We start from the raw sequence: 26,419 nt of genomic DNA, 5'->3' as shown, positions 1-26,419 counted from the left end.
CTAGTTATAGACTAACACAATTACATGGAGCCAAATTAGCAAAGCCAGAACGATGGTATCATGGGCAGCAAAAGGGGTCCGAAGCGATTCAAAATTTGGCAAGTCTGGTAGGAGGATTCATCTGTACGTTCAATATTGGTCCCGAGGTCAGGTCTCGCCTGAGTGGCTCCGCTTAACCTTGGAATTTCTTTTGATCTAACTCTCGATTCAAAGATTCGACAAAAAAAAAAATCTCGATTCAAAGTTGCGGTATTTATATCGCAACCGAGAATCGAGCCGACCCGAGCTGGTTTCAAATTGTCATAATTTAGAAGCAAACCGATTCTTCCTAAAATGGATCTACATCTAGACAACTTAGGTCGGTTGACCTAGTTAAATCGAGACTGACTTCCACCTCCATGTTAGCTTCATTTCACTTGCACTTTGTCTTTTACTATGGGATAAGTTTACTATAAGGCCTAAAATTTATCACGAAAGTGCAATTAAGTCCTAAAACTTTCAAAAAGTGCAATCAATGTCTAAAACTTGTTAAATTAGTGCGATTAAGTCCTTCTATTAATACCGTCAATTTATATAATAGAAAGTGCAATCAAGGCCTTGGCTGGGGATTTGGCGAGCCGGCTACCCTCGGCCAAGGCCGACGACCTCCACCGACCCCTCCAACAATGAGGAGCGGCAACGACGAGCCCCTTATCATTCTCTCTTTTTTTTTTCCGGTTTGTTTTTTTAAATAAAAATTTAGCCTTTTATAGTTTTTAATTCTATTTAAGTAAAATTTGAAGAAGGAAATAATAAAAATTGCAACTTAAGAAAATAAAATAATTTTAAAAAGCTTCCAAGGAAAGAGAAAATAATTTAAAAATGCAAAGTCAGCATTTTCTGTTAAGCAAATTAATAGTGTAAATAGAAGACTCTATTGCATTAATTTGACAAGCTTTAGAACTTGGTTACACTTTTTGAAAATTTTAAGACTTAATTGCACTTTCACGATAAGTTTTAGGACTTCTAATGCACTTATTTCTTTTACTAGTAAACTTTTCCAACCAGTCTATGCTAGATTTACCTAAGATATAATTCATCATGCACAACACATGACTTAATTTCTTCTATCAAACTGCTTTAGGGGCGGTTTATTTTGCGAACGATCGTCCGTATCACTTACAAAAAAATGAATAAACCGAAAATATTTTCAACGTCATTTAGATATATATTGTTGTCGATGATGAAAACTTTTTTCATTAGCCAATTATTTTATGAGATAAAAATAATCATTTTTAAGAAAATATTTTATAAATTATTTGTTTTTCACGATACAAATGGAACATTGAATACTAAAACTAACACGCATAGAATATTAAGATCTCGACTAGAGTGCAATGCAGATCCAATCATTCCATAAAAGGTCAAGCAATAAAAAAATTTCGACAAAAAAAAAGCAATAAAAATTTATTTCACCTGTGATACCCCCGGTGTTAAAGAGCTTACCATGCATTATCCTCCGAAAATTTCACGGAAAAAATTATTAAAAAGATATTTTTTTTAAAATGATCGCTTGTATCGCTTAAAATAATTAATCAATGAAAATATTTTCATTATAAATAACAATTTTCTCTAATTGTTTTCGTAAACAATGAAAAATATTTTTTGTCGATTTAATTTTGTAAGCGATACAAGTAATCATTTTCAAAAGAAATTTTTTTCAAATTATTATAGTAGGTGCCACTAAATCATTTCTTATCTAGCATAAAGTCGAAAAATTGATAATCTCTAAGATCATATTTGGATGTGGTCCCAACAGGATCGGACAACATCGTAACATGTATTGAGCGCGTTTGAGGTAAGCTTAATCAATCCGCTATTGTATACTAACAATAAATAATAACTTAAAAAACTTAAGTTGTTAGATAACTATGCATTTTGGTATTTAAATATTCTATCACTTCGTGCCTAGTACTAAGCATGGAATTAGATAAAAGGGTGGTTTAATATTTAAACATTCTATCACTATATGCATGATAGCTTATAACTTTCTAAGATGTGTTAAGCATGTTGCATCTTTTAACATGCTTAATAATCGTGTCTTGGTCAAATTTCAAATTCTTGACCAGATTAGTCAATCCACGTTGTTTGGCTTGAATCTAACATAAGCTGATTATCACCCGCGATGGCTATGATATGAAATTAGAAATTGCCCGGCCAATCCCACGAGATATGAGATTCCACACCACATATTGCAACATTGATTCTCAGTTAATGTCCTAACAACTCTATCTTTCATTATGTTAGATAATATAAGTCGCATCGAGTTTTCGTTTCCATCCTATTTCTACTATTTTGTATATGTTCAATAAGCGTGACTGTCTTTTAAAGCGTCTCATCAAAGTATTTGTGCATGCAATTTGGATAAACCTAGAATCCCCAGCACAAGTCGAAGCCCCAGCAAAGGTCCGAGCCCCACGGAATACAAGCTCGAAACTTGCTCGATTCGTTGCCAATGGCTACCGAGCGAATTCTCCAAGGCTTCAAACTTGGTTTCAAGCTCTACTTGCTTAGTCATCGAAGAACTGCGGATAACAAATGATAAGGAAAAAGAAAAGGGGTCTCATATTCAAAGCTCACTGATTGTGTGTAAAATGCCCTACGTTGTGGCCATCGGCACAAGCCAAAAGCTTGCATTTAATTAATTCATAGGGCTTGCAAAGGTGTATCAAATAATTTGTTAAATGGGAAAACAAAATTTTTAAATATAAACGCAATTTTTATTCCCTATTTTTCATTTTCAATTGCTTAATGGGCTTGTCTGCTCAACCGGAGGTATTGGACTCATATGGCAGTGTGCACCATTGCGATGCGGGCTTGGTAGCCCAAGGCAATTTAGTCGTCCGACTTGTGTTTGGGAACCAAGGCCTCGTACTCACAAGTCGTGCATTTCATGAATTTGCACGAATTAATAGATGATAATTTTTTTGCGGGCAGATAGATTCTTGACAGAAGCTCGTGCGACGCCTGATGAGCCGACAAATACCATGCTAGCACCTTCCTTCTGAAGATTTTTTTCTAAGAATAGTATGACAAATCGAATCCTCACGCCAGCTCTGGTATCCGGTCTTTCGAACGAGACATACGGAACACTTCGACACAACAACTAGTTTTGGCCTCATCAAGAGAGCAGCATCAGCTTTCAACCAATTTGTATATAGAAGGCTAATCCCGCCTTCAAAGATCCTCTAAGATGGCATTATTCATTCCACATCATGACTCTTAACACAAACACCATGACGCTGCCCCTACAAACTAGTGCATCATCCCTTCTGCATCACTCACTCCTCACCCCGATATCACAAGACTCCACTCCTAGCTCACATGAGTATGTGAGAATTCAATCCATGACAATTTCATGTAGATGAAAAATGTCAAATGTTGTCCTTCTATTTAGCGATCATTTACATCATCTACAAATTAACGCCCTTCGATTTTTTCGAGAATAACATGCTTGGACCTCGCTTGAGCAGGGAATGTTACGTCAAGAACCTCGAAAGCACGTGTTAAACACCTCAATCGAGCAAAATTATCGCTTTTAATGCATAGTCTTTCCCGCATTAAAAGTAATTAGTACAGTGAAAATGAAATAGTTTATCATTAAAGAATGCCCGAAATATTAAAATCTCGAGAAACAAGAATAAAAGAACAAGTTCATGCGTGTACCCAAAAAAATGCAAGATGTCTCAGCATAATTTGATGCCCGTCACGTCTTCAGCAACACCCGATTATTGTTATTTATAATCAATTTATTTGCTAAGAATAAAAAATTTAAATAATTTAAATAATGAATTTGGTGCTTTAATTGCACTGGGGGGCGGTGTTCTGCACGTGCAACGATGCAAGCACATGTGCACGCGCTCTCGGATCTGCACCGACACGCCACGTGGTCGCTGTTTTTATTTTACAATACTTCACGTCCAAATGTTGTTAGCTTTTACAACTTTCTCTCGTATTCTAAAGATCGAGAAATATATATATATATATATATATATATATATAAAAGGCTACTTGAGATTTTAGAGAATTACTGAGAAAATTACGACTGCATGCGTTGAAAATAAAATTCGGATTATAAAAGCATAAAGTCTCGATAAGTAGAAAGGTCGAAAACATAAATTGATGTAAACAAATTCCTAGACTAAATTTAAATAGCGAGCAATTATCTTGCTGCCCGATAGGTAACATAAAAAAAAAAGTATAATTACACGAGATTTTGGTAATTATCCTCATCAGAGCAGTGGTCAATGTTAATCAATTATAGTGCAATTGTCCGGGAAGTTGACGAGCTTCCAATTTAGGAATTGAAAGTCACTCGTTCGTTTCTCACAAATCGCCTGTAAATTGCTCTGAGTGAGGGTCATCTACATAGGTCAAAGGCGTGTTACATAACGGGTTCATTTCATTTGTATTGTAGGGCGCTTCAAAGGCCACTAGGTAGTTGGATCTATATGTCCGTGCCGTTAGATTTTCAATTTACAAGTTTTTAAAAATTTTGAGACACTCCGAGATAAGAATAAAAGTAAAAGCCAATGTCGGTGGGGACTAATTATGTTTAATATTTTTTCCATTGAGACCGGTTCGTCGCCGACAAGTTGATTCAAAGACATTGTGCGAAGCACAAGTCGACGACGCATGAACCGAAACTCCAATGATTCACCCAAGCGCGAGACACTCTTATACAAACCTACCTAGTGGTAGCTATCTAAAGATAACGTGGAGTCTATCTTCCATTAAGAATGGTTCATATCGAAGTTTTTTTAAAGTACAAATATTAGCTAGGTCTAACAACTACTAGTCAAAATATATATGTTGTTAAAAAAACAAGTGAGTATTCGAATTATAAAATAATGGGAAGATTTCATTCATTGAAGTATACAATATACAAAGGAAATATATAATGACACGTGGAATAACATAGATATTTCAAGATGTGATTTTTTTTGTTGAGGGGGGGGGATATTGTTGTTCGAATTTACTATTTGCTGAACAAGTAATTAATGACATTTTTTTTTTTGCAGAAAGAAAAGATGGAGGAAAAAAAAAAATGTTTCACGTCCAAACGTGCTTTGCTTTTACAACTTTCTCCCGTATTCTAAAGATGGAGGAAAAAAAAAAGCATTTTGAACCAGGAGTACGTCGCCAATAAATCGGTTTAAAGATATTATGTAAAGCACAAATTGATGACGCAAAATCCGAAATTCCGATGATTCACTCCAAATGTGAGACGCTACTACATGAACCTACTAGGCGATAGACATTCGAAAGAGTCTACCTTCCCGACCATCACTCCTAAGTTAAGAGAAAATACCCTCGAATTTTACATCCCGCAGTTCAGACGAAATATTTTAAAACCTGTACTCAGGCCCAACTTTCTCTTGCATTCTAAAGATGGAGAAAAAAAAAGCATTTTGAGATTTTAGAGAATTACTGAGAAATTTATGATTGCATGTGTCAAAAAAAAAAGTTGGATTATAAAAGCATAAAGACTCGAGAAATAGAAATGTCGGAAACAGAAATGGCTATAAACAAATTCTTAGACTAAATTTAAATGCGGAGAAATTATCTTGCTGCATGACATAAAGAAATAGTATAATTACACGAGATTTTTATAATTATTCTCATCAGAGTAGTGGTCCATGTTAATCAGTTATAGTACAAATGTCCTGGAAGTTAATGAATTTTCAATTTAGGAACCGAAAGCCACTCATTCGCTTCTCACGAGTCGCCTGTAAATTGCTTTGGGTAAGGGTCAGCTACACAGGTCAAAGGTGTGTGCATGACGGGGTTCATTTCATTTGTATTGCGGGGTGCTTCATAGGCTTCTAGGTAGTTGGATCTATATGTTCGTGCCCCTAAATTTCCAATTTACGAGTTTTTAAAAAATTCGAGATACTCCAAAAATAAGAATAAAAGTAAAAGCCATTGTCTGTAGGGACTACTTTATGATAATTTTTTTTTTCCATTGATAATGGTTCGTCGAGAGTGCAGAAATCCGATGAAAAAGTTTATTTCTCTCTTTATTTACAAAACAACCTCGTCCATTTTTGGGTATTATTATAGAATCTCATACAAGGTCGTGCTTTGACCGTAGCTGCCTGCTGTCGATGGAAAATGGCCGACTTTATTTTATTCGAAACATAGATGTCGGTCTTACTTCAGGTCCACCCTTTCTAGATTCCCCGTCCAATTCAAATCGAAGTTTCCATAAAGTACAAATATTAGCTAGGCCTAACAACCACTAGTCAAAATATATATGTTTTGTAAAAAACAAGTGAGTATTTGAGTTATAAAATAATGGGAAGATTTCATTGATTGAAGTACACAATTTACAAAGGAAATGTATAATGACACGTGGAATGACATTGATATTTCAAGATGTGAAGTTTTTTTGTGTTTTTTTTTGTTGGCGGGGTGGTGGAATATTATTGTTGGAATTTAATATTTGTTGAACAAGTAATTAATGACATTTTTTTTTTTTTTGCAGAAAGAAAAGATGGAAATCCAACAAAAGTGGAAGGCCCTCTTTGTTTTATATTATAGTACTTTTTTAGAGGATCGGGAGAGTAAGTCAGAGTAGAAAAAATATGGATTGAGATAATCAGGCTCGAACCGATAATTTTCGCCGCCACGTCAAAGTAATTCTCTATCGCTGAGTTATATCCCGTCTAACCTCCCATCAAGAAATGGAATTGATTAATCTTAAAATAAAAGGTCGAGAAACTCAATGTCACTATTCCGCCAGTCTTGAATAACTTGAAGCCGTGCCTTCGTTTCACACCGTCACGAATATGAAAATAATGAAAAAATTGGATTTGATTCTCAATTTGTTCCTATCAAAAATAGAATTGAATTTTGATTCGAGCCATAGCACATAGAGAGAGATAAGAGAAGATCACTTTTTTCTTTCTCGAATATTCTCGATTACTTATTTCACACACGTGTACATAGACAAGTGCGTGAATACATAATTTTATCTTATCCCTCACATGTTTCATATATAAGGGATTCCTTGATTTTGGCCAAAGAAGCAATGTCACTCGATCATTATCAAACTGATTGCAATCCTTTTCTGTTCGTGGGTTTTCTCCTTCCACATATTTGGACATGTTCGTCGTATTGTTGTTTTTTTTTTAACCCCAAATTTCTTTCAACTATTCATCGATTCAAATATTTCATGACAAAGCGATTTTGCTTAATGTTTCAAATGCCAATTTCCTAGACACCCACAAATGCACGTCCACAATTTTCTGGTTGTCATTTATACCAACTCATTTTTACTACTTTTAGATTCTGTTTATTTCACAAAAAATAAATAATTTTTTAAAAAAAATTCAGAAAATAACCGCTTATATTGCTTGAAATAATTATTCAAAGAAAAATATCTTCACCATTGACGGGTATTTTTTTTTTTTCTAAAAATCATCGTGAATAATGAAAATATTTTATATTCATTCATTTTCATAACCGATACAAGTTACAATTTTTACGAAAATATTTTTTTCATTTCTCGTGAAACAATCACACCCCTATATGTAGGTTTTCAAACCATAATATTGCCGGCCTTTCGTTTTGGACTATTTGGTCTTTCTTCCTTTTCCTTCACCTTTATTTCAACCGAGTCGCTCCCATCGCTTTCCTCCATTGCGGTTGCTCCTAAATTTTCGGCTGAAGGCCAAACTGTCGATGCCATTCGACCTAATTTGCTAGAAAAATCTGTCTAATTGACCGCGCATGGCGGTGAGCAATTAAGCGTGAAATTGTAATTATATCAAACTTGAGGTGTCGCATCGACAATCGTTGTTCAACCATTGCTAGAATATTTACTTGGGCGGTGGGATCCCACCTGATTGAAAGCTAGATGACTCATGTCCCTGACATGAATCGTGTTTATTGAGAAGTATTTGTGAGTTGAGTTGAAAAAATCTCAATCGAAAAATTTATATAGTATAGAGCGGTCAATATATATAAGTGTGCCTATAACTTATTAACTTAAACTTTTGAGTAAAAATGGATCCAGTTAAATGTGTTAATCGGCTCGGACTTGAATTCTCTCTTGACGATCTCCCAAGGTGGAGGTATCACAATACACGGGATTCATATTTCGTAATTTATCCTCATCAAAGCATCCGTCAATGTTAATTGCAATTGGTTGGAAAGTTGACGAGTTTTCAATTCAGGAACTAAAAGTCACTCACTTGTTCCTCACGAATCCCATATAAATCGTGATGACTGTTTTCATATTACGACACTTTCTTTCACTCATTCCTCAACATATGTGCTCACGAAAAAAGGAAAAAAAATCGCCTAACTTAATCAAAAGTTAGATAACTCATGCCCCTTATGACCCTTGATCGGCTGCTACAATGTTAACATTGCGCTCCAGATGAAATTTGTGAATTAGGACAACATGCTGTGGCTGAACTTACAAAAAATCACTATTTTGTTGGCGTGAGCTACCTACCTCTTACCAAAATAGGAAGCATGACGATTAATACTTTTTCTTCGTTAAATAATTAAATAAAGAAAATTCTTAATACTAAGGTAGGAAAAATCTCTATCGGTCTAAATCAACAATAACTTTCCGATGTAATGAATTTTCCCTTTTCTATTAGCGAAAAAAGAAAAGTTAATACCACGAAAAATTCTAAACCGATACACCGGTGATAAATTTACCTCAAACTAATTTTTTGACCACCAAAAATCTTCAAACTAATACACTTATGACAAATTTACTACAAACTAGTTTTATGATTTCCAAAAACCCTCATTAGGACAACTGTGACAAATTTACCCTCTGTTAGTTTACGTTAAATTAGGTTATTACCACGAAAACTCCAAACTTGTACATCCGTAATAAACAAAGGGTCAAAATCCTAAGTTGATATACTCGTCAATTGCCACCAGTCATCAAACTCACAATTTGACGGTAAAATTTAACGAAAACTAACATATGGTAAATTTATCTTAGGTGTACCAGTTGTGGCTTTTAATGGTAAAGAATTTGTCATATGTATAACGGTTTAGCATTTTTGGTGGTAAAAAAAATAGGTTGAGGTAAATTTATTACATATATACCAATTTGGATTTTTTCGTGATTATAGCCAAGAATTGAATGTATCGCACACAATTTTTTGATTTCCATGGACGAGGAAGCTAATATATTCCAAGGGCATCTAACTATATAGACCACCACAATTTTACTCCCTAAGCGATGCAGACATTAAGATTCGAATTTAATGATGAAATGATACTCATGTCGATCAATGGGACAATTAATTGCACCTTTGCTTGAGGATGAAGCTTCCATAGAATGATTCAGATCCAACTAGCTATTTATTACCTAGCCCTCTAAATTCCAACCTGATAAAATAACATTAATTTCACTTAATTGCACATGCTAAAATAATGCTCCCTTTTCGAGGAAAAAAAATAGAACAATGGGTCCTAATTGGAAGACTAAAATTAAGTGCCGCCCGTCATTAATTAACAGCTAATCGGTCGTTATATCGACATGAATAGCTAAATTTTTTGGAGCATAGGTGATCATGTTGGTACACATGCTGTCATATAAGTAGTTGCACGTGTTGGATTTCCTCGAAACTTGTAATAATCGAAGTACCAAAAAAGATTATAGGGTTTGTTTTCAAGAACGGGATTTGTTCATACCAAAATTTATATTATTTAAAAGAAAGAAAAAATAGATGAAATTGGAGAAAATTGAGCTTTCTTTTCAAACTCTACTCTATCACACTCTACAACGACTCCAAACTAGATTGTGTCTTTGCACATCGCTTATCTTGCGGGAATTATATGCTTTTTTATGTATATGTAATCTCTATCTATCGGTCAATTTAAATATTTTTGGATCAAAGATTCTACCATGATATCAAAATCAAGTTTTGCCCTTGATTTTCTTTTGCATGTGGACCCTTTGGTAGTCAAATTTTGCATATAATTTTAAAAAAAGGAAATACAACAAAAAAATTAGGGAATTTGGATCGCATGTGGACCCTTTAGTGGAGGAACAATCATTTAATATTTTTAAACATTCTTGCACCGCCATGAGGGATTTGGATTGCCTAATATTGGGGTTTCCGTGACATGCTTACCATTACTCAAATCAGCCCGTCCAAATGAAAATGAACGGTCAAGAATGGGCCACATCATTTGTTGAGGGGAGGGAAAAAAATTTGGACGGGAATTTTTTTGGGGTTTGAAAAATTTTAAATCCCAACCTTCTATCAAATCAGGCTGTTCATTTTCATTTGGACGGCTTGATTTGAGCAATGGTAAGCATGTCATTGAAACCCCAATGTTAGGCGATCTGGACCCCTCCCATGAGTGCATAACAAGATGAATACTTTATTCATTATGACCAAGAATAAAAATAGCAACCTAATGCCTAATAAGTTTCATAACATGAAGTACGATCCGTTTTGGCGGTAAAACTTAATTTCAATTCTTTTAAAAAATCTTTTACGACTCTTATGATTTCGCTTTTATTATACTAAACACCTAAGCTTAACAATAAAGATCCATACATAATCATATGTCTTATTTCATAAACATGATGAGCACCTTCCAAATTTCTTCGAGACAGAGAAACATATTCGAATTTTTTGAATTTGGGAAAATCACAGTCTCAACACAAGCTTGATCTCAATCTAAATCAAGAAGGTAATCTCAATTTGAATGCATAAAATAGTAATTCCTAGTATTTTCCCACTTTCCTAAATTACCCTCGAGGAATTCGAGGTTTCTTCTTCTTTGTCGTCGTCACCCTTCTTATCCACCGATTCTACCCGTGGCCGTCTCTCTCTCTCTCTCTTCTGTGCTTGAGAGAGAGACAGAGGCAGAGATTTTTTTAACCATTTTGTCATCGGCCGTCCCTTCATCTCTCTCAGCCCCACCATCAGTCACCAAATCTAGGAGCTGTGTGAATATCAATCCCACTCTTCGATCCAACGACGCGGTTTCTCTCTCTCTCTTCGTCTCTCGTGTTTTGTTGTGAATTATTGCTGGGTTTTTACTCCAGCTGACGACAGACAGCTCAAAAGAAGAAAAAAAGGCAAAAAGGGAAAATCCTTGTTCCGTTCTATAAGTAATAAACCGGAATCGCTGGTACTTCCCCCCAAGCGACCCACTAAGAAACAGTGATGGGCAGATAGCGCTCTCCTCCTTTAGCTCTTCGGACTCAGATCGGATCTCGGGTGTCTTGGGTTTCTCCGATTGTGAGTACTCATTGCTTGAGATTTATTCTTTTTCTTGATCTTGTACTCCAGTGCATGTGGGTGTGCGAGCCTTTCTGCGGATCTGAACGGGGGTCTTGGTTTTATGTCTGTCTTGATCTCTTTTTGTGGGGTCAGAAATCGTGGGTCTCTGAAAAATCTGTATCTTGATCAGCATTTCGTGATAAGCTCTGTTTTTTTTTTTTTTTTGGATTTGTGATGCGTTTTCTTGCGATTGGATTGTGATTTATTGTAGATCTGGGCGGGTCTCGAATTTTTCGTATGTTTTCTCGGTTCAGTTGGAGTGTTTGAGCACAAACAAGCTGCTTTTTGTGTGGCATTGAAGGGATCTGACTCTTGCGTTTCGCCTTCTTTATCTGTTGGTGTTTGGGGATAACTTGCTCGGTTCCATTGTCTTCATTGGTCTTCAAGCTCCTTGTGATATGATTCGGTCTTTGCCTTATGTTTTGCTTTGAAGAAATGGTTTTGACATTGCCATCTTTATTTTAATACCATCATCTCTACTCAATGATTTATAGCCTGGAGGATTGTGAATTTATTTGTGTGCTGAAGCATCTGGAAAGAATCGGGTTGTTCTCCATTCGTCTTTTACATTGTGATAAAATCTTTGGAGCTTTTGATCATTATTTTCAAGGAAATAATTGGATCTGCTGAATTTTTTCTTATCTTCATTGAAAGTAATGGATTTATTAAGCTACTGGCGATTGAAGTGGTTTTGATCCTTTATTGTTAACTAACCTTATGTTATATTACTAATTTTATCTTTTAACTCCTTGTTCTTCCAGGTGTAAACTTATAGGATTCAGTTACACAGGAAAACATGGCTTTAGGAAAATATACTAGAGTTGATAATAGAAGGTCCGCCTCGAGTTACTGCTCTACAGTGACAATAGTAGTTTTTGTTGCCCTCTGCTTGGTTGGGGTTTGGATGATGACGTCGTCGTCAGTGGTTCCCGTGCAAAATGTAGATGTACCCCAGGAGAACAAGAGTGAGGTGAAGGAGCAAGTGATTGAGAACAATAATGAGGTGAAAGAACAAGTAAACGAGAATGTGGATGAGGTAAAGGAACAAGAGAAAAACGATAGCAGCACCAGCCAATTTGAGGATAACCCGGGCGACTTACCTGAGGACGCCACCAAAGGAGACACCAATGATATGCCTTCTAAGAGCGAAATCGACTCGAATTCGCAAGAGAACCAAGAACAGAAGCAAGATGAGAATGTGGAACTGAAAACCAGAGAGAAGGAAAGTTCAGCGGAGGAGACCAAGTCCAAAGACAATGAATCAAATCAAGAAACAGACAGTTCAAAAACCGATGGTGGAGATAATGATTCTGGTGGGCAGGGAGTCTCGGAAGAGGGTTCTGGTGAAAAGAAATCCGATACAGATGAGGCCGAGAAGAAAACAGATCCAGAAGAAGGTTCAGCTGACACTAAGAGTGGAGAGAAAGTGGATGGTGAGATTGAAGAGAAGGTGAACCAAAATGATAGTGATGGATCCGGGGATAACTCGGATGAGAAGAAAGACGAGAATCAGACAAAAGATCAAACTCCTTCTGAAGTGTTTCCTTCTGGTGCTCAATCAGACCTTTTGAGTGAAACTACAACTCAGAATGGGGCATTTTCTACACAAGCTGCTGAATCAAAGAATGAGAAGGAATCTCAATCTTCATCCAAGCAGCAAACCGGCTACAGCTGGAAACAGTGCAATGTTACTGCTGGTCCTGATTATATTCCCTGCCTTGATAATTTGCAAGCTATCAAGAAGCTTCACTCTACCAAGCATTACGAACACCGAGAGAGGCACTGTCCCGAGAATCCACCTACTTGCCTTGTTGCTCTTCCTAAAGGATACAGAAAGCCAATTGAGTGGCCTACAAGTAGAGAGAAGGCAAGCTCTATATGAAGCTTCATGTTTGTATCTGCTTATTCTCGCCCCATGTCGTTGCTAACCCTTAATTGTTTTGTTGCAGATATGGTACTATAATGTTCCACACACCAAGCTCGCTGAAGTCAAGGGCCACCAGAACTGGGTGAAAGTTACTGGTGAATACCTTACCTTCCCTGGTGGCGGAACCCAATTTAAACATGGTGCTCTGCATTACATCGATTTCATACAGGAGGTAAGTTGCTTCTGGTGCTGTCCTTCTTAAAGTCGATACCATGCTTCAAACTGCTTTTGCTTATACTCTCTATCTCGTCCATGTGTGAGCTTTCTTCATATCCTTGCATCTCTCTTATAACCTCACCATTTTGACTGCCAGTCTGTTACACACAATTATATTGCTCTTCTTGCATTATCTTTCCTTTTTCTGATGGTTGTTTTTTGGTCGTATCATGCAGTCTGTTCCTGATGTTGCCTGGGGAAAACGCTCTCGCGTGGTATTGGATGTGGGATGTGGTGTTGCTAGTTTTGGAGGCTATCTCTTTGATAGAGATGTTATTGCAATGTCACTTGCCCCGAAAGATGAACATGAAGCACAGGTTCAATTCGCACTTGAGAGGGGAATCCCTGCTTTATCTGCTGTCATGGGCACCACGAGACTTCCCTTCCCTAGCAGAGTCTTTGATATTGTACATTGTGCACGCTGTAGAGTCCCGTGGCATATAGAAGGTACACAACTTACTTGATAACCAAAAGTGCTGTAAGTCGGTCAAGAAGTCTGTTTTGTTCTACAGTTGTGTTTCTTAGAACCATGATGACCTCCTGTACAATGCGCTTACCAATTTCTTGTTCAGAAAAATAAATGCAGTTATGTAATGTTTAGACTTAGCTAGTCTGCATAGATACTCAGTGCTAATGTAATTCTTTTGCAGGTGGTAAACTCCTTTTAGAGCTGAACCGCCTCTTGCGACCTGGTGGTTTCTTTGTGTGGTCAGCTACTCCAGTTTATCAGAAAATTCCAGTTGATGTTGCCATTTGGAAAGGTAGAATGTTTTAGCTTAATATCTGGATTTCTTTTATTAAAATGAAGCCGATTGATGGATTCTAATAGCTTTCTTCTTGCGATAATTGTTTTGCAGCTATGTCTGAACTAATAAAATCATTGTGCTGGGAGTTGATATCTATAAATAAGGATACCGTGAATGGAGTTGGTGTGGCAACCTATAGGAAGCCTATGTCTAATGATTGCTATGAGAAAAGATCACAAAATGATCCCCCAATGTGTGCAGACTCTGATGATTCAAATGCCGCCTGGTGAGTAACCCCTGTTCTGATTAACCGACTTACTTTATACGTTAAGTGCAAAATATTACACCTTCTATTTGTGGACAATTGCTTATATTAGATCATAAATATGTGATTTAAGTCTTTCAAACCATCTGCAGTCTGCGGCTTTTTACCAACCAACCCAATTAATGTGGAACTTCTCTCTTGTTCGTTTATTTTTTTATAACCCTTTGCTTGTTATCGCTTTCTATCGAGGTTTCATCTTTCTTCTACATCTATAATCATTCATGGTTCCCTGGGTTGTAAGAATATCTCTGACAACCATGTCCTCCTTTTTGAATAGGTATGTGCCTCTGCAAACATGCATGCATAAAATACCTATAGACTCTACAGAACGTGGGTCTCAATGGCCAGAGGAATGGCCATCGAGGTTGGTGAAAACACCTTATTGGCTGTTGAGTTCCCAGGTTGGAGTCTATGGTAAATCTGCCCCCGAGGATTTCGCTTCAGACAATGAGCACTGGAAACGGGTTGTGACCAAGTCATATTTAAGTGGAATTGGGATTGACTGGTCAACTGTGAGGAATGTCATGGACATGCGAGCAATTTATGGAGGGTAAGCAGTTTTTTGTAAAAGAAGCGATAAACGTCCTGCTTTACGATTTGCTCTTGCCTATTTTCGCTGTATTCTCTTCTTTATTATTCTACACGGTTGTTTTTGCAGGTTCGCTGCTGCTCTAAAAGACTTGAATGTGTGGGTCATGAATGTGGTATCCGTAGATGCTCCGGATACCTTACCCATAATCTACGAACGAGGTCTATTCGGCATTTATCATGACTGGTGTGAATCTTTTAGCACCTACCCCAGATCTTATGATCTTCTCCATGCGGACCATCTCTTCTCCAAGATCAAGAAGAGGTGCATGATGATCATTTATGCAATCTTTTTATCTACTTGAATTTATATAGCCCAGTCTATCCTAGTAGGAATACACACAATAACATCTGCGACCATTTTTGGTACAATAATCTAATCTCACTGGGGCATATTACTGGTCTCAACAGGTGCAATTTAGTAGCTCTAGTAGCGGAGGTGGATCGTATCTTGAGACCTGGGGGCAAATTGATCGTCAGGGACAATGTTGAGACGATCAACGAGGTGGAGAGCATGGTGCGGGCGATGCAATGGGAAGTCCGGCTGACGTACTCCAAGGACAATGAGGGATTGCTTTGCATCCAGAAGTCCATGTGGCGCCCCAGCGAAGCGGAGACGGTCAGCTACGCCATTGCTTAGAGTAAACGCCATTTACTCCCTGCTTCTCACATTCTTGAAGGCTGTGTTGTCGGTGATGCCAATTACGATTTAGGTTATTCTTTATCTCCATCGCGATTCTGCGAGTCACGGAAACTGTATCTCTACCTAGGCCGTGTAGCTTGTCGGTTAGCCCCCCTGAGTGTCCCCATCCTTTGTGTGCCCTTTTCGGTTTCTTTTTTTGCAGTTTTCTTTAGATGAAAGCCCGGGCTGGTAAGTTTTTGTAACATTATTCGTTATTCGTCAAAGAAATCATCAATGCTTTCATGCAAGTGTGAAGCTCATTGATTCAGAGTTCCTCTGTGTTCTATTCTTTCTTTTCTAATTGATTGGATGAAGAGGAGGGACCAGATTTGGATCAGACAAGATTTTTAATGAATTCGCGTACAGTCGAGGTCCGATCTCTGCTTATGCTGAGTAAATCTTTGACTTAATGAAAGTTGTCCCCCATGTGCTGTTCTTTGGGGTCGGTGCTGTTTAATAGTGAACAAGATCATGGGCGACATTGATACTATATAGCTCTTGGTGGTGGAGCTCACTCTTTGATCCTTGGCTTGTTGAGTGAGCTGACTGCTAATCAGAGTTCTATGACTGAACTTACTTTTAATCCTAGAGAGCACGAATTGAACTTCTCCAAGAATCCGTTTGAGTTGTCAACATCAAGGTCTCAATACTTTGAATCGAATTCGAATCAAGTGAAACCTTTTGAAATATGCAAGTATTCACATGCAAAATCTTGACAATTCACCAGTTCTAAGAAAAATGACACAAACGGTCTTTGAATTTCGATCCAATGTGTAATTTGATTTCTGAGTTTTAAATTTGATCAGTGCGATCCTTAATTATAATTTATTGTGCAATGTGATTTTTGAATTTTTAATTTATTCAATATAGTTTTTGAAATTTTAGTACATATTCTATTGAGCCTCTATATTACATGAAAATATTTAATGTTGTTCCTCATCTTAAATTAATGGAAGGAATATATTGAACATTTTCATATTGGTCGGGACTAGATTGAATATGTACTAAATGTTTAGCGATCGCGTCGAATAAATTAAAAGTTTGTGGACCACGTTGAACATTATGCTAAAGTTTAGGAATCATATTGATCAAATTAAAAGTTTAGAGATCACATTGCACATATTAGGCTAAAGTTCGGGGACTATTTGTGTTATTATCCCCTGTGTTAGATGTTCAAATTAATAAACCAGACTGGGTGCCAATTGCTCTAGCTGAACTTGGTTCTAAACATTATTAAGCTGGTAGAGTTACCAAGAATCAGATAAGATTGGTCAAGAATCACATCAGAATACAAAAAGAAGGGTCTTTTTCAGCTGTTCATGTAGGGAAAAAAAGGGTATTAAAAAGAAAAACCCAGTTGAGCAAGGGTATGATAGCAAAAAGGGCAAGCAAAATATAGTTAAAAGATGGGGTCAGGACAGTTAATTCCCCCCTCATCCACGAGGGGAGCGAGTCCCTGGGGGCTCACCCTCTTTGTTTGCCTATTTTTAAGCTTCCCATGCCATTTTTTATTAACTTAACAAGTAAAAGTCACCCCCAAAAAAAAATCAAGGACCTGTCTTTTTCAGACACATACTCAGAGAGAGAGAGAGAGAGAGAGAGAGAGATGGAAGAAGAGATTGAGAGCCATCATGGGGATGTGCCAAATGTTGTGCCCAGAAGAAGAAGCTCAAGCCCAGAGAGCCCTTGCTTGAAGACCAGCCACCACCACAGCAACAAAGAACAGGACAGGTTCTTGCCCATTGCCAACGTTGGGAGGATCATGAAGAAGGTGCTTCCTGGGAACGGCAAGATCTCCAAGGACGCGAAGGAGACAGTCCAGGAATGTGTGTCCGAGTTCATCAGCTTCGTCACTGGGGAGGCGTCGGACAAGTGCCAGAGGGAGAAGAGGAAGACCATCAATGGCGACGACATCATCTGGGCGGTCACAACTCTAGGGTTTGAGGATTACGTCGTCCCCCTCAAGACGTACCTCAACAAGTACAGAGAGATCGAGGGCGAGAAGCTGAACGTCCCCAAGCAACAGCAGAGATCCTGCTCGTCATCGGATCAACAGCAACCGCAACAGCAACATAGGATGCATCAACCGCCGTTCGATCCCCAGATTCAAGATCACAGCACCAGCATGGGGTTTGCCCATAGCGATAATAATAACGGTAGTAACGGATTTTGTTCTCCGGCGAGCATTTTGTCTCAGCCTCGCGCTTTCGGGGGCGCCGATCATCAGCCATTGATCTCCTTGCCTTTCTCTCCCAATCCCATTCAAAAGCAATTACAGCACCAAGACCAAGTTGATTCCTTGGGGCAGTGGTAGATATCGTACTTAAAAATCTCACCTTTTGTCACTTTTTCTGTGTTATATTATACAATGCTGATATATACCATTCAACCAATACGTTACAGTTTCTCTAGTATACATGTATGATTTTGGAGATAGATCCTTTACCAGCCCCCACATCACTCATTATAGTTTCTTGTCCAACCTCACGCCTTCATCTATTTGTTATTTATTTAGCGACGGCAGAACTTACCTCCTTCGGGACGGTAAGATCCGAAACCAGGATTCTTAAATTTTTATCACGGCCCATGCCGGCTTTACAGTAACTTTTTCGAATGTATTGGCTTACAATCTTCACAATCTTAGACAAGTTTATTGGCATGAATGACACGGGGATCAGAACGTAGACCCGATCCTAAAGGATAGAGGGGGGCTTTGGTCATCGATTGCAAAGCCACGACGGTATCTTGGAGTAAGTTTGTATCGACTACTCTTATTAGAGTTGAGAAGCGAATCATCTGTTAACTGTTCTTTTCTTGTGTAGACCGCCTATACGTTTTCCCTTGAATTGCAATCAAATCCCAAAAGTCTGGAAATGGACAATCACTTCTTCATCAGGAATGGGTGATGTTCTGAATCATATTCCATGTTCGCAGCAGATGGTTTGGCGAGAAAACTACTCAATCGTGTCGTGGCGTTGAAAGGTCCATGAAGCGAGAATCTAACTCCTCTCTCGTGCTTTCTAGGACTCGAAACTCGCGTCATTTTTGTGATCGAAACCAAGTCCGGCCCTTGGATGTATATCAGCTTCTTTTACACTCGCAAGGTGTTTCTCCATTGCCAGACCGCAAGAGATGTCGTACTCGACGAACATCGTAAAAGATGATTCTTTTTCAAGTGGGCTAACGTGGTTCCAAAACTTCCTATAGCCAAAGTTTTAACAATTCATAGGGCTTTTCTACTGTGACATGGCCTTACAAACGACAAAACTTGCGGCGGGGTTTTTATCAGACGGTGACCACGTACTAAACGAAATTTTGACTGAGGGCTTAAATAAGTGAAGAGGATTAGTCTTGTTTAGTACTTGATAGAATGGCCAAAAGCCACCAGAAATTTAAACTATGCTCATTGTGACATATTTATCATAATTATTTTTTTGTGATACTAAAAATCTCGAATTTATATTCGTGTGACACATTTATCTTTTCCATTGATAATATTTGCCTATACGGATATCGGAAAGTAAACAATATTGACATGGTGCCCACGCAGCTTAAGTGAGATAAAAACGGCATTGTTTTGGATTTAAAACTATCTTGTTCTAATCATAAGAAATCTCTGATGAAATCTCTTAGTAAAGAAATTAATATTACTCATTACTTGATATTAAGTTATTATAGGCTCTATTTGTTTACACGGAAAAAGAATAAATTGACAAACATTTTCTAAAAAGCGATCGCCCGTATCGTTTTTAAGGAAAAAAAAGTTGAACAAGCCCGTTTCTCTTACAAAAATAAATGAGTGAAAAATATTTTATCATCCACGAAATTGTGTAGATATAAATTATTTTTGATATAATAAAAATAATTTTCATTGATTAACCAGTATCCGTTTCTTGGAAATTTTTTTTTTTTTAATCGAAGGGGGCCTCTGTTTGCAAGAAAGGAAAGGAAAGGTAGAGGAAGATGAGGAAGCCTCGAAAGATAAAAAAAAAAGCGAGAAAGACAAATTGGTGAAGTGCCAAAAGGGGCTTACTTTCTCTGCATCTGCCGAAGACCTTCCGTCGAGAGAAGAAGCACTTGAATAGCAGCTGCAAATCTTCAGCTTATATCCAACTTATGAACAGGTAGATCTCTCTCTTCCTATATCAATTCGGGATGACGTTGTTACTGCTTTCCGCAGTTGGGCCTCTTGATCTTGCGATGATGCTGTTGTGAATTGCTGAATACAGTGCTTTGCAGGGTCTTTCTGAAAGACCCTTTTCAAGATAGATTGAACTGAGCCACTACATATGGAAAAGTTCACACTTTTTTCCAGAGGGGTTGAGCTTGAACTTGGTTCTGTTTCCATAATGTTGTTGGTCGTGGCGTGGATCGTTGAAATCATATGGGTCAAAGTGTTGGGGATTGTGCTTGGTTAGTTGACTTGTTGGTTTTGCTTGGATTTGAAAAACCCATGGATTACATCAGATTTGGATTCTGCTAAATGTTGTAGGGTTGGGATTTTGCTAGTCCGGGTTTTTCAGGTTCTAAATTTGAACGATTTATGATCATTTAGAGGGAATAGATGATTGAAGGAAGTGAGCCATCTTGAAGTGATTCTGCAGTCTCCTTAACCGTTGGTTATAAATAACTTTTAGTTGCTAATTCATAATCATTATTGAGAAAAATGGCGTCTCGCGTACTTTCTGTGGGGAAGAAATGTTTACTGGTCCAAGATATCGGATAATGAATTTCAGTGACCATGCTGTAATATGTTTCCTCGACATGTGGCAGATTATACCAGAATTATGCTTTATTATGCTTGACTTTTAAAATGGCTCATTGGTCTTTGTTTATCCCTGTGAGAGTGCAAGATAGTCTGATCAAAACATAAATATAGAAACTTTTTCGTCGGAAAATCTGTGTTCTGGAAATGGGCAATGACGAATCAACTTATACGATCCCCGTGATGATTTTTGCATCAAGCACCTTCTTTTGCAGAAAGCTCAAATGGACTCAAACGATGGACATGAGCATCGATCGACACACTTTGGAGATAATTTCAGCTCCTTGGATCAGGTGTTTATTGTTTTGTTTGTTTCCATTGATTGTTAAGGTTTAGGAGGATCATGAACACGCTGTCTCTCTTATCATTGCCTTTATGTGCCGAGGAAATTTGGCTGGGTTTTGATTGGGCCTGCCAATGTAGTTCCTGGTACCACTTTGGTTAAATTTGTTTAATGTGGTTTATGTACTTGGGTTGAGGTGAGCTATCGAAGTAATTTACATCACTTGTTTACAAGTTTGTCGTTATATGTATGTATTCTCCCTCCGTCTGATTACTTAAATTTTTGGGTTGACGATTTAAACACAGAATTTTAGCCAAGTCTTAATTCGATATTCCCTAGTCAATATTCTTTGTTATCTGTGGTTCTTGTCTATCCTATTCGCGGTTTGTTAAGTGGCAGTCTTGAATGTGGAGACGTGAAATTAGATGGGTATGTGAACTGTGGTGATTATACTTTGGCTGTTTCGATTGTAAAGATGTAAAATAAGACACTAATGGGATTTGTGATGCTCATATTTTAGGTCACAACTGCACTGAGGGATGCTGGTCTTGAATCATCAAATTTAATCCTTGGTATTGATTTCACAAAGAGCAATGAGTGGTCAGGTGATTCTATTTCCATAGATAAACAAAGCATTAAGGTTATATGAAAATGTATATTGGCAAAAATAATGCGAATTTTGTATTGCAGGCAGATATTCCTTTGGGAGAAGAAGTCTTCATGCCATTGGTAACACACCTAATCCATATGAGCAAGCAATTTCTATAATTGGCAGAACATTGTCCCCTTTTGACGAAGATGAACTCATACCTTGTTTTGGATTTGGCGATGGTCAGTGCTGTCTGTAATTTGTAGCTTTGGTAGGAATTCTTGTCATCACCTTGAAGCTTTCTTCTCATCACATTGCCTTTTGCAGCATCAACACATGATCAATCCGTCTTCAGCTTTTATCGCGATCATCGTTATTGTCATGGTTTTGAGGAAGTGCTTGCGCGTTATAGAGAGATTGTCCCACACTTGAAGTTGTCAGGTTTCCTTCTACTTTGCTGATTGTTTCTATTATGTGATTGTTCCCAATTTACGCCAAAATATTGTTCAGTCTATTCATCTTATAGTAAAAGTGAAATACTCAAATCTGCAAGTTCGAGCAAAGTAAAGTATTGTTAATTATTGCAAAGAATAATAAAACAGCTTGTCTAAATCAGTAGTATTTTCATTAGAATTGATATGGCAGGACAGATGGAAATCAGATTATAGTTTTTATTGTTGTCAATATGACCCAAATAATAGCATTATAAAGAATCCAAGAGGAGAGCAAGAGGTGTAGGTGGTTCTATGTGGTTAAGAAATAAAGATTGGAATGTCCATACCAAACTTTCCCAACTCGTAGACCAAGTTATTATATCGAATATTTTTTAGGCTTAGGTCCTAAAACTCAACATACTGCCAGTTCCTTCCAGAGCCATCATTTAGCCGTGATAGTCTTCCATTTTGTCAGTTGATATTTTCCCATGAATTAACTTGTCCTTCATGTTTCTCTTTTACCCATTTTGGACGGTTCATTGGCCTCAAGTTGTCGCATATTTCTTTTGTTGGTCTTGTACAGGAAATGTCCTTTGCTTAAGAGTTTATCATGGATCCTTTAAGACTGTCTCGTGCAGTCGAATGTCCATATAATAGAAACTTCCATGCAGTAGTATTTAACGCTTTCTATTACCATTGTTTATAGGGCCCACATCATTTGCGCCAATAGTTGATGCTGCCATTGATATTGTGGCTAAAAGCAACGGGCAATATCACGTCCTTGTCATTATTGCAGATGGACAGGTTCTCAAAACTCGCATATCCTTTACTATGTACATCCTTCTCCATTGTTGCTCTATCACCAAGTTCTTTCCTCATGCTTATTGGTCCATCACCTTGGTTCATAGGTTACTAGGAGTCCTGATTTACCTCCTGGGAGATTCAGTCCACAAGAACAGGCAACCGTAAACTCCATAGTAGCTGCCAGGTAATTTGGATTTGCATGTTTTGTTGCTGTCCTGCTGGGTGATGGAAGGCCACATATTCCACCTTTGCAATTAACACATTCCTTGATATCCTGTTTGTCTCTTTTTGGTAGAGCAGCCAATATCCACTCTCCATAATTTTAGTTGGTGTGGGAGATGGACCATGGGATGCAATGAAGCAATTTGATGATAACATCCCTCGGCGTGCATTTGATAACTTTCAGGTACTGATAGATCTCTTTGGGGAAAATCACCAATACCATCCTTAACTTTGCTCTTCTGTCAAGTACTTTCCTCACATTTCAAAACCTACAATTACCATCCTGACTTTTTTCCATTGGTTTTAAGTTGCATCTTCCTTGGACATATAATTTATTAAGCTGCAAATGACCCCATTTTCTTTCCCAAATTACCCCGTCCTTGACCTTCGTTTTAATTTTTGGGTGTGGATTTGCGATGTGCATGAGGACAAGTAAGGTTTTCTTAGGTTGTGGAGATGCAAAATGTAGGTCTCGAAATGTGAGGAGGGTATTGGATATGGAGAGCGCGATTGATGATGCCTTTTGGAATTATCCAAGTTCTTTTTATAAGTATAGTTGCATCAATAATGTCAGGGTGGCTGACATAATAAGACTAGCAAGAGAACTGCATAATTCAAAATAAGAAGTTTGAGGAAAAGTAAATCAAGTACGCTAAATGTATATTCCAGTAGTTTGTATAGAGGAATGTTTATTGATTACCAATTCTAACCAGACGTGTGGCATACTTACTGCCAATGACTTCTGTTCAACAATGTTTACAAGTGGGTTATGTCTTTTGGTTTACTATGGAGTAATTCTGGATTTCCAGCCTCTTTGTGAAGTTCCATTTCTTTGTACTTTTTTATAATATGGCTTGATTTATTCCTCTCTGACAGTAGTAATTGGTGCACCAAGCGCACGTTTTAAGTTTAAAATGTCCTTTAGAATCAAAAAGTTCGACCACAAATTTTTTCGTGTGTGCTTTTAACCTTCTTGTTTATTCATTGTTCCACGACGCAGTTTGTCAACTTCACAAAAATCATGTCTGAGAACACAGATACTTCAAAGAAAGAGACCGCCTTTGCTCTTGCTGCTCTCATGGAGATTCCCTTTCAGTATAGAGCCACTCAAAGCATTTCGCATGTCAAGTAATATTGGGAGCTGCAGTTGTTTGTTTCTACACCTCATTGAGGCCTGCTATAACTATAAATCCTGCTTATACTGCAGTGATGCAGTGACTGGTCCTCGTACGATGCCACTTCCACCCCCACCCGAAGTCAGTGGTCGTGACAGCTTGGAAAAGCCGAACGCAGATAGTTCTCCAAAAACTCAGCAAGCAGCTCCGGCAGAACCGGTATCATTTAATCACCCTTTTTTTTTTTTCGAACTTCAGGTTCTTGGTTAAATCTAAGTTTGAACTGAGCTTTCTGTCTTCTTCAAGGTTTGCCCTATTTGCCTTACAAATCCAAAGAACATGGCCTTTGGATGTGGCCATCTGGTGAGTAATACTCTATTCAGCAATTAGCATCATTCTTTATGTGGCCTCCAATGTGTGGAGTATACACGTTTGCACCTTTTATAACCATTTCCCACCTGAACTTGCTTTCTCACTTTCAGGCTAGAATCTAATAGAGTAGAATTTTACCTGATTTAAGATGATGAAGCTAAAAGCATAAAATTAGTTGTACCCAGAATCTGTGCAAAGTTAGGTACTTGAAAAGAAACTTCTGGCTCCCATTCAACTGGTTTTGTCAAAGTCGGCCGTGGCTCAGCAAACCATCGAGCTTATTATACAATATTGCTGTTTATAATGCCCCAGAAATCTGGCGGACTTTACTAATCAAGGGTTTGCCCACGAAATCTTTGACAAATGGTAGGACTATACTCATTAAACGGAAAAGAATGCTGCAGAAGTAACATCTTCGGGGCAGGAGATGCTATTCTCATCAAAGGCTTACTAGACTTGAAAAGATCGTGTTGAATGTGGAAGTAATGATTCCTTCACATGTTAGAGAGATGCAGAGAGATATATTATCTGTATTGCTATGGATATTGTAAGCTTACATATGTTTTCTCCTTATCCGTTTCCAGACATGCAAGGACTGCGGCGCAACACTCTCGACTTGTCCTTTGTGCCGACAGCCAATTACAACCCGTTTGAGACTGTATACTTAAGTCGCCACCTTGAATAGTTGGGCTTCAACCCTTGCAAGAGCAATAGTGAAAGTCTTGCCTTGGCATCGGATTGTCCAGTCATCGACTCGTGCCATTACTCGCAGTAACCATTGAAGAGAGTAATCGCAACAGAAGCAAAGATGAGCTGATGATTTTATGTAATGGATAACCTAGTCGTGAATACAAAAACTGTTTGCCGATTGACTGCGTATCCTAAGCAAGTTGTGATATCGTTTTCCATCTCCATGCTGATACATAAGTTATTCATAGAGTGTATGTGTATATTGGCTCTAACATTCCGTATTTCCTCACAGAATGGATAGTATGCGATGAATCTGGGTGATTTCGTATTTGATCCTACACTCTCTTATCAATTCCAAAGGTTTTCTTTATAATCATACGCATCTGAAGTGTAGAGTTGAATGCAAAGCCATTTACAAAGTGGGGAAGTTCGAGAATAATACAAGGAGTGCTAATAGTTATGTATGGTGCTCAATTTAATGCTAGAAATTTTTTTTTAATAACTTACATGCCAAATTTTTTGAAAAATGATCACCGAAGTGTCAATTCTGATTTGCTTAGTTGGAAATTCAACATGGTATTTTTTTTATTAAAATTTGAAGCTGATGTGGATCGTTCGAGGTCTAGCCAATAATTAAAAAAAAGATAGAAAGTTGAAAAAATATATTTAAAAATAAAAAAAACGAATTTAATTAGATTAAAAAATAAAAAAGCTAAAAATAAATTGAATCCTTCCCTTAATTTAAAAATATAAAAAATTAAAATTAGATTTAAAAAATTTGCTAAAAAATATTTTTTAAAATATAGATTTAATTTAATTAAATAAAAGTATGCTTAAAAATTTAAAACAGACAAAAGCTAAAATCTATTTTTAAAATTTTTTTCAAATTTTTTAATTTTTATTAAAAAAATTATAATTTTTCCCCAATTTTTTTAAATTTTTTTTTTAAATTTTTAAGCTTATTTTTAAATTTAATATAAATAAATTTGCATTTAAAAAAACTAAATTTTAGCAATCTTTTAAATTTAAATTTAATACATTTTATTTTTTTTGAAGTTGAGAAGTTCATGTGGAAGCTCACATGGACTTAATTTTTTTTTTTTCTAAATAATGCCACTTTATATTAAAAAGTTAATTATAAATGCCACATTAATTTTGCTTACATGATCATCCATTATCGGATTTGACATTTAAGTAATCCGACGAAAACTTTTGACATTAAAATGAGTCCCATACGCATCTTTTGACACTTCTAATGTTTTTCTCCCAAAAGTTCTACAATCCCTCTAACATTCGTTCAACACAATGCCTTTTCCCCCTTTTCAGTACAGATACTTCAGGTATTA

General features: G+C 37.3%; 3 protein-coding genes across 7 annotated transcripts; all 3 read left to right on the top strand.

Annotated features, from left to right (window-relative positions):
- Positions 1-10,894: 10,894 nt before the first annotated feature.
- On the top strand, positions 10,895-16,047 carry LOC115750444 (probable methyltransferase PMT26). Of its 2 annotated transcripts, none has more exons than XM_030687812.2 (9): positions 10,895-11,277; positions 12,077-13,182; positions 13,265-13,414; positions 13,635-13,905; positions 14,109-14,219; positions 14,316-14,490; positions 14,807-15,079; positions 15,188-15,382; positions 15,529-16,047. In XM_030687812.2, the coding sequence occupies exons 2-9, from the start codon at positions 12,112-12,114 to the stop codon at positions 15,755-15,757; spliced, it is 2,475 nt and encodes an 824-aa protein (XP_030543672.1). In that variant the 5' UTR covers positions 10,895-11,277; positions 12,077-12,111; the 3' UTR covers positions 15,758-16,047. The 2 variants fall into 2 exon arrangements, with proteins under 2 accessions (XP_030543672.1, XP_030543671.1); XM_030687811.2 differs by having other exon boundaries at positions 10,896-11,273.
- An 864-nt stretch (positions 16,048-16,911) lies between these two features.
- Positions 16,912-18,303, top strand: LOC115750447 (nuclear transcription factor Y subunit B-7). The gene has a single exon (XM_030687817.2). The coding sequence runs from the start codon at positions 17,298-17,300 to the stop codon at positions 18,111-18,113; it is 816 nt and encodes a 271-aa protein (XP_030543677.1). The 5' UTR covers positions 16,912-17,297; the 3' UTR covers positions 18,114-18,303.
- Positions 18,304-19,782: 1,479 nt separating this feature from the next.
- Positions 19,783-25,431, top strand: LOC115750445 (E3 ubiquitin-protein ligase RGLG3). Of its 4 annotated transcripts, none has more exons than XM_030687815.2 (12): positions 19,783-19,923; positions 20,780-20,857; positions 21,368-21,452; positions 21,538-21,678; positions 21,764-21,877; positions 22,577-22,674; positions 22,779-22,858; positions 22,975-23,080; positions 23,897-24,024; positions 24,104-24,230; positions 24,318-24,374; positions 24,968-25,431. In XM_030687815.2, the coding sequence occupies exons 2-12, from the start codon at positions 20,789-20,791 to the stop codon at positions 25,049-25,051; spliced, it is 1,089 nt and encodes a 362-aa protein (XP_030543675.1). In that variant the 5' UTR covers positions 19,783-19,923; positions 20,780-20,788; the 3' UTR covers positions 25,052-25,431. The 4 variants fall into 4 exon arrangements, with proteins under 4 accessions (XP_030543675.1, XP_030543676.1, XP_048128954.1 ...); XM_030687816.2 differs by having other exon boundaries at positions 20,765-20,857; XM_048272997.1 differs by lacking the exon at positions 24,968-25,431 and adding an exon at positions 24,494-24,916 and having other exon boundaries at positions 20,765-20,857.
- Positions 25,432-26,419: the final 988 nt, after the last annotated feature.

Source organism: Rhodamnia argentea, chromosome 11 (genome assembly GCF_020921035.1).
Source record: "Rhodamnia argentea isolate NSW1041297 chromosome 11, ASM2092103v1, whole genome shotgun sequence".
NCBI classification, from domain to species: Eukaryota; Viridiplantae; Streptophyta; class Magnoliopsida; order Myrtales; family Myrtaceae; genus Rhodamnia; species Rhodamnia argentea.
This window is presented reverse-complemented; position numbering and strand designations above follow the sequence as displayed.

Bases quoted from the DNA above. Each gene is read 5' to 3' on its own strand.
- LOC115750445 (XM_030687815.2), top strand. From the start codon at position 20,789: ATGGACTCAAACGATGGACATGAGCATCGATCGACACACTTTGGAGAT. The intron at 22,859-22,974 runs GTAATTTGGATT...TTGGTAGAGCAG, and splicing joins AACTCCATAGTAGCTGCCAG to CCAATATCCACTCTCCATAA. The intron at 24,231-24,317 runs GTATCATTTAAT...GTCTTCTTCAAG, and splicing joins AAGCAGCTCCGGCAGAACCG to GTTTGCCCTATTTGCCTTAC.
- LOC115750447 (XM_030687817.2), top strand. From the start codon at position 17,298: ATGCCATTTTTTATTAACTTAACAAGTAAAAGTCACCCCCAAAAAAAA.
- LOC115750444 (XM_030687812.2), top strand. From the start codon at position 12,112: ATGGCTTTAGGAAAATATACTAGAGTTGATAATAGAAGGTCCGCCTCG. The intron at 13,415-13,634 runs GTAAGTTGCTTC...CGTATCATGCAG, and splicing joins ACATCGATTTCATACAGGAG to TCTGTTCCTGATGTTGCCTG. The intron at 13,906-14,108 runs GTACACAACTTA...ATTCTTTTGCAG, and splicing joins AGTCCCGTGGCATATAGAAG to GTGGTAAACTCCTTTTAGAG.